The 7,506-nt window shown below is 48.9% G+C and overlaps 1 protein-coding gene across 1 annotated transcript; it reads right to left on the bottom strand.

The window, feature by feature from the left end:
* Positions 1-3,618: 3,618 nt before the first annotated feature.
* Positions 3,619-5,151, bottom strand: Gpr101 (G protein-coupled receptor 101). Its single transcript, XM_013025967.1, has one exon. The coding sequence runs from the start codon at positions 5,149-5,151 to the stop codon at positions 3,619-3,621; it is 1,533 nt and encodes a 510-aa protein (XP_012881421.1).
* Between the last annotated feature and the right edge of the window lie 2,355 nt (positions 5,152-7,506).

Here is a 7,506-nt window from a genome sequence, read left to right as displayed (position 1 = left end):
ATGCCTAAAATGGCACCTTTTCTTACCTGTTTGATGTTGATATACCATCTTATCTAAATTGGATTAGAGTTGGCGAAGGAGACAGAAAATACGTTTGATGTTCACTGTTAGGGTTCACTTCTCTGCTTGCTGCTTCCGTAAGTCCCCAGGTTCCTCTGAAATCTGTCAACTCTGGATTTGGAAGGGGTTAATAGGGGCTGAGCACCCAGAGATTCAGGCACAGGGTATTCCTGAAGGGCCATCACAGCAAGGGGAAGGGAGTGGGACACGGGAAGGCAGCAGGCCAGGTGAGAGGCAGGGAGCTGGAAGAGCGAGGGACTTGCCAGCAGCTGGTATTGGTTGTGTCTTAGAGAAGAAGGAACCTCACCTCGCAAAAGTCACCAAAGCCCCAGAAGCCCCGAGCTTACTGTTTATTACTTGCCTTCCCAAGCTTGTTGAAACTGGTGTGTTAGTCAAAGCACCTGCGACTCGTTGGCAAACTAGATGCTCTATTATTCTTAAATAAGGAAATCGTTAAATTTAAAATCAGATCATTTCAAAATGTGGTTTTGTCTGGCCCCCATCATTGAATGGGACTTTTAACTGTACATATGAAATAGCCTTGGCAAAGGAATATGTCCTTTAAAAACATTTAGGGGAATCTATTGCACGTAAGAGTGAGTGTGTGTGTGTGTGTGTGTGTGTGTGTGTGTGTGTGTGTGTGCCTTTGGAAGGTTTGCAAATGGCAAGACAGTATGTGCAGTAGACCCTCATTAACTTGATAGTGCTTTATTCAAAACAGCACAAGATCATAAGCAGTTTCTATCTCCAAGCTAACCAAAGGCCCTATTGTTCATTAAGAGGAAATGTCATCAAATCACAATGCCCCAATTCAAAGATCCTCTTTTCCGGTCTTCACTGCTGAAGAATCCAATTTGCCAAAAAGATGGAAAGTGACTAAAATAGGGAGAGGGGGAACTTTAAAAGGAACAGGTGAGTCTAGCACCCTGGAGGATGTTATGTGTGCTGTCAGATGGACTTACCACACTCGGACAGCTGCTGGGTCCATTCTGACTTGGAATTTTGACAAGCAATTTTCTCTGACACACTTTGAAGGGGTTGAGCTTTAAAAATAAAACAAGAAGTTCACTTTCAACACATGGTTGGAGACACTGTTTGAAATCCCATTTCCTCTCCAAGTAAATAAACATTTCTTCTTTTTCAAGAACAGGCTATAGCCACCCTGAATTTCTCTGACCATTATAGACCTGCAAGGCAATACCCGCCCTCTACAAGAGGATTGATAATATAAGCCATTTCTTCTCTCCCAGCTATCCTTTAAGGACAGATCAATACAAGACTCTGCCAATAAATCAGCATAATAAATTTATGACTATTAATTGGCTTTATACATTTTGGTAAAAAAATAAATGACAGTGTGAGGTTGAACTTCAGCCCACATGCCTTGTCTGAAATATCACAAGTTCCAAATTAATGGAATTGAAATTAATCAGGTTTTCACAGGCATATTGATTTAACAGGCTCAACATGGTGTGAGTCTACTCCCTCTTCCCCTACAGTCTAAGCATGATAATTGCAAGGTTCCCATGTAGACTTTTCCACAGCTGTTTACCTCTCCCCCTTGAGAAGCTCCATGTTGGAATCTGTGAGGAGGAAGAGATAAAGTATAAATGAGCTGGGCATTTATAGAAATGTTTGAGTTTGAATATAGAAAAGTTGAGTTCTAATAAAGACATAGAAATCCTACAAGAATGGGCCTAAACTCTGAATATGCTCATTGTTTAACACAACCACCTGATTAAGTTTTTTTTTACCCACCAAATACCCCTTCTCCTCCCTCCACTAATGTGGACAGTGGGTTTCTGCGTTCTCAATTGGTTGTCAAGTTGCTTTCATTTGGTTTTCAGGAGGATCAAAGTTACTGGCTTAGCAATTTAGGGTTCTTTGTTATTTTGTCTTTAGATATGCCTGTGCTTTCTGAAAAACCCAAGCATATCTTTGCCCAAAGTGCAGTGCAGAGTGAGATCTGAAAAATCTCCCTCTGTTCACCCTATTGATAATTTAGATACTTTCCCAAAGTGATGTACTTCTGCAGTCATAATTAGGTTAATTCTGACCTGAAAATGCTTTGATTTGAAACTTGTTTGGAATAGATCAGATGTTTGTTGGGTATTGTGAAACCATCTTCTGTCATTTCTGACTCTTACATACTCTCTTGCATCTGAAGAGAGCTTAAAAGCTTTAGAGAGCTTCAGGTTGAAAAGAAATATGGGTATGCCAGGAGGAAGAAAAATGTTCATCCTGCTCTTAGTTGTTCTTCTGGCCAAAAACCTATTTCTTGTCTATTAGGTAACAGACACAAATGATTTTTAAAGATATTACCCTTTTTCTCTGTGGTACTGGGGACTGAAGCCAGGGCCTCATGCTAGCGAGCATTGCATTGCTTGAGCTTTGCCCCCAGCCCTTTTGTTTTTATTTTGCTTTTGGGCATTGGGTTTCACACTTTTTCTGAAGTGGCCTCCAACTTCAGATCTCTTGCCTCCTGGTGTACCTGGGTTTACCAGGCCACCAGGCCCATAGCGTATTACTCTTAATCATCAGTGCCAGTTTTTGTAGAATATTGGCCACTCCTAGTTAAATTTCTTTTTTCTTTTTTTTTCTGGAAATACTGCTTGACAAAAAGGCTTATTTGACACAAAACAAACCAATACACAAGATCTAGAAGATTCTTATGAGCATCCTAATTCAGTCACAAAGGGGGAAATTTTAAAATAATGGCATGATTTCTGTCCCAGTATTATTTAAATAGGAGACAGAAATATCTTAGTGTCTATTGACAATTTTCCATTTGCACCAAGTGAAGTCAGTACCAGCCAATACATAAGCTGAGGATTGTAAATCCAACCATTCCACCCCATGGATGTGGTGTGCAATTCTTTCATTTCTTCCTGTAGACTGGCTTCTTATTTGCCCTCCCACATTTCTGGATCCCTTTTGAGGATCTATAAATGATGTTAGTATTCTAACTGCCTGTTAGACAGGTATATTGTGGTCTTAATTTTCATAACAGTCTTTGGCACCAGATCGTGGGGCTCTTCAGTGTAGAACTTGGCTCAGACGTTGATCAGTCCATAAAGTTCTGCTTCTTGGCCTTCCTAAATGATTTAGTCCACTGCTTTTCTTTGTTTAAGGTAAACTGTAGCCCTGGACCATGAGCTCCTGACTTGAGGGCTAAATAGTCGTTAAGTACACAGATACCATGTTCCCTTTTTCTCAGTGCTATTTTGTAGCTTTGGGTAGACAGGCAGAATACCAAGTACAAGTCCAGAAAGGATAGCCCTTGTTACCTTAACAAATTTAGAGCCTAATAATTGTGTGTGTGTGTGTGTGGGGGGAAGTAATTTCAGTCAGAATCCTCAAGTCCTGGCTTTGAGGGAAAGACCCCAGTTCTTGCTTCTTCCATAGATTTATCTACCTTGTGGGAAAGGATGTATGTGCAACCCCTTTGCCTGCAATGATATGGGTTGGCATTAATGAGCTTGCGGGTGATGCACTGAAAAAAGAAGCCGCTCTTGTTTTCTGCCTTGTGGACAGTTCAATGTTTGCTTTGAATCAACTTTAAGGGGAAGTAGCAGAATCACGGGAGGGAACAACCTTGCCTTCGGTACCACGCTCGGTGCCAGCTTCACTTCCAGGGAGCTCAGGGTGGCTGTCTTCTTTGGGGGGCTTTTTCTTGCAGAAGAACTTCTTCAGCATATCCTGGATCTCCTTCTTGATTGTCTTGTGCATGTAGCCATAGATATAGGGGTGGATGCAGCACTGCAGGAAAAAGAGCCAGATTATTATAGTAATCACCCACTGGGGTACTGTGGCCTGGATATCCACCCATACGGCCAGGACTGCTAGAAAGCAGTAGGGCCCCAGAGATAGCACGTAGGAGAAAATGATGAGAAAGATCACTTTGGCAGCTTTGCACTCGTAGCACCGGGGCAGCGGAGGGTCACTGTTGCTGTTTCGGCGACTGGCTGGCAGACTCTCCGGAATGTGCACTGCTTCCACATCATCTGCATTGAAATGGACCTCATCCTCATCAAAGTCCATGTCAATATCCCCCAAGTCAATGTTGCACTGATGGACCTCCGTCTGGCCCTCCTGTGCCTTCATGCAGCTCTCCACTTCGATTCCGCATTCCCCATCCACGCTCCCATCACTGACCTCTTTGCTGCCCTTGGGGTCCACCATCCCCTCACTGATTTCCATGCTCTCCACTTTGCTCTTCAGGCCGTTGACCTTGGCCTCTGTGACACCCATCTCCACCTCCACGCTGCTGCTTTCCTTAGCCTTGCCTTCCCCTTCACCCTGCCCACAGAGCTCATTCTCATCCTGGAACTCATCCTTCTCTCCTTCCCTTTCATTCTCATTCTTCACACAGTCCTTGACCCGCACCCCCAATCGGTGGCTCTTAACGTTATACAGCAAGGCATGCTGTCGCCGGGCTGCACCAAACACCACAGAGTAGCAGGCAATCATGACAATCAGGGGAACGACAAGAAAGGAGACCACACTGACAATGGTGTAGCTGGGGCTAGATCCCCAGATCATGGAGCAGAGGGCATTGCGCTCATCAAAGGTAACCTGGCCCCAGCCATAGAGTGGGGGTGTGCTCTGCAAGATGGCCACGATCCACGTGCCATAGAGGAGAACGTAACCACGGCGCTGGGTCATCTTGGATGGGTAAGAGAGAGGGTGAATGATGGACAGGTACCGATCTATGGACACCACTACAATGGTGTTGACACTGGCAAAGGCAAACAGGTGGGTGAGGCTAACCAGGGCGGTGCAGAAGTGGCTATTGAGGGGCCAGAAGAGAGGCATCGAGGTGGCCACTACCCAGGGAGCCACGAGAGAAATCTGCAGCAGGTCGGTGACGAGGAGGTTAAAGATGAAGCGGTTGGTCACCTGCAGCAACTGCGGCTTGCGCTGCAACACCAGCGCCAGCACTATGTTGCCAACGAAGGAGACAGCTAGGAAGATGAGCAGCACGCTCGCGCGAATGATACCGTGAGCCACGCTGATTGGCATCTTGGAGAGGGGCACGCACGGCTGGCTGCTGTTGGTCTCGCGCGTGTTGTTGGGGCAGGTGGATGTCATCCCGATGGCTGCACCGCTCCTCAGGGGAAGGGTTCACCAACTTGCCCTGTACTGGGAACGAAAGACACACGTGGGGGAAGACGTTTTTAGTCTCTCACTGAGAGCCTCTGCAGGCAGCAGCGGGGATATAGGACCCTTCCCCCTGACCCCCTCCCTCCCTCCCACCTCGCTTCCCCACCACCATCGCGCGCAAGCGCAGCCACAATCAGGGCAGTTTCTCTGGCTCCTTCTCTTAAATCTCGGATGGGGGGGGGGACGGGTGTCTCTGCCGTGTCCCTGGGGAGGGGGTGTCTCTCATTTCCTGTCATCTGTTTCTATTGCTAGTGCGGCCTGGCGGCCTCTGTGTACGCCCTTACCCCTATAATGTGTCTCACGTTGTGTCTGGGTCTTGAGAGTTTGGGTCTGTTTCGCTGGCGCATGCGCGTGCGCGCTCGTGCGCTCTTTCTACCTGCCTGTTTATCATGGTAGAATTTTGTGAATGTCCTGTATCTCGCTAGCGCACTTTCCGGGTATCTCTCACAGTGTCTCTGATGTTCTTTCATCCTTATCTCTGTCCTCTCCCTGTTTCTCACTCGTTCGTGCCTAGTTGTGTTCGTGTGTGTCGCGGTTGCGTTATTCCCGCCTTTCCCTAGTATCACTGTGTCTGTTTCTGAGGGTCTTTTTCATGAGGAAACTTTCTGGGGAGCTGGGTGATTGCGATGCACCGTGTTCCTCCGTCTTTTTTCCTCTTCTTCTTTTCTAGTCGTATCCCCGTCTCTGTCTATGTTATGGTATATTATTTGCTAGTGCGCATGCTCCCTCCCGTCTAGTCTGTTTCACTGGATTTCACTGTCAGTCCCTCACGTCCTCTCTGGGCCCCTAACACACCTATCCTGCCTTGCGGGCATTAGGTTTGTCTCTTCCCAGCGCCATGTCTCTCCAAGTCTCTTGTTTCCTGGCTTCTATCTCAACATGACTCCGGCGGCTCAGTGGCACCTGTGCCCTACACTTTCTGGGATCATCTTTTGTCTATGTTGGCCAGCCCTCCTTCCCCCCCTCGCCCCCCCCCCCCCCCCCCACTGTCCACGGCTCCTTATGCCCAACCTCGCTCGTGTGCTCTGTGTGCGCGTCGTCCCTTTTGGTAGGGCTGTTGACGCTGCACTGCGTGTCTCACCTGTCTCTGCGTCTGTCTCTCCAGCTCTCTGTGTCCTAATCCCGGGACTCCGCTAAAGTCTTTCCCGTGCGTTTTGGCCTGTGTGTGTGTGTGTGTGTGTGTGTGTGTGTGTGTGTGTGTGTGTGTGTGTGTGTGTGTGCATTTTTGATTCTCTCCAACCTTCTCCGACGGTCTCTCCCATCGTTTTTCCTCCAACTGGATCTCTGATTCCATCTCTGTCTCTGCCGACTTTATTTTTGTCATGGAAACCGCCGCCGCCGCCTCGGGCTTTGCGGGATAAAAAAATGCCTAGTTTCTCAGCAGCGCAGCGGCGGCTGGGGCAATGCCGGGAGGATTGCTGATTGCTGATTCCTCCTGCCCCACACTCCCCGTCCTCCCTGCTTTCTCCAGCTTACCCCGGGGACGATGGCGCTGGGGGTCGGGGGAGAGAGCTGGGAGAGCATGGAGGACGGGACGCAGGGAATCTAAGAGAGACTAGGAGAGAAAGAATCAGAGATAGGGGATGGAGAGACAGGGAGAGAGACAGGAAGAGTGAGACAGTCAAAAATGAGGAGGGACATGCAGGGCAAGTGAGAGACAGGGAGGTAGAGTTAAAAAAAATAAAAAGGCCAAACAAGAGCGCGACAGAATGAAAGATTTAAACAGGTAAAAGGACAGATCGTGAGAGGTAGAAAAATCAGAGACTGTGGAGACAGGAGAGAGACAGAGAGAAACAGAGACAGAGACAGAGAGAAGAGAGGGAGAGGGAGAGGGAGAGGAGGGAGAAAAAAAGAGATGAGAAGTACAGAGGGAATGAGGAAGCAGCAGCAGCAGATTGAGCGGGAAGGGAACACACTAAAGAAAGTGAGAGGGACAAACCCGAGGGGGACGGGACGGCGCTGGGGGTCCCTGAGCGCGCGCGCGCCCCTCGTGCGCCTACGGGCTGCTGCACAGGGGACATTGGGGCTCCGGAGCTCACGGACCGGCCAGGCGCGGGGAACCGCGGCGCCCGCCAGGAGCACCACCGGGCTGCTTACCTGTTGCTGCTGGACGCGTCGCGCTGCGACTCGGTCCCTCCGGGCTCCCCGCGCGGATCTGGCAACCTCTCGGGATGCCAGCGGGCTGCGGGACTCTCACCGAAGTGCCGGGAGTAGCGGGTGCGGCGGGCGCGGCGGGCGCGGGGTACAGAGCCTGTACCCGCACGTCCGGCCTGCGCGCCGCGC

The sequence above is a fragment of the Dipodomys ordii genome, unplaced genomic scaffold (genome assembly GCF_000151885.1).
Source record: "Dipodomys ordii isolate 6190 unplaced genomic scaffold, Dord_2.0 Scaffold89, whole genome shotgun sequence".
In the NCBI taxonomy this organism is placed as follows: domain Eukaryota; kingdom Metazoa; phylum Chordata; class Mammalia; order Rodentia; family Heteromyidae; genus Dipodomys; species Dipodomys ordii.
Note: the sequence above shows the minus strand (reverse complement) of the source record. Positions and strands in the feature narration are given on the sequence as shown.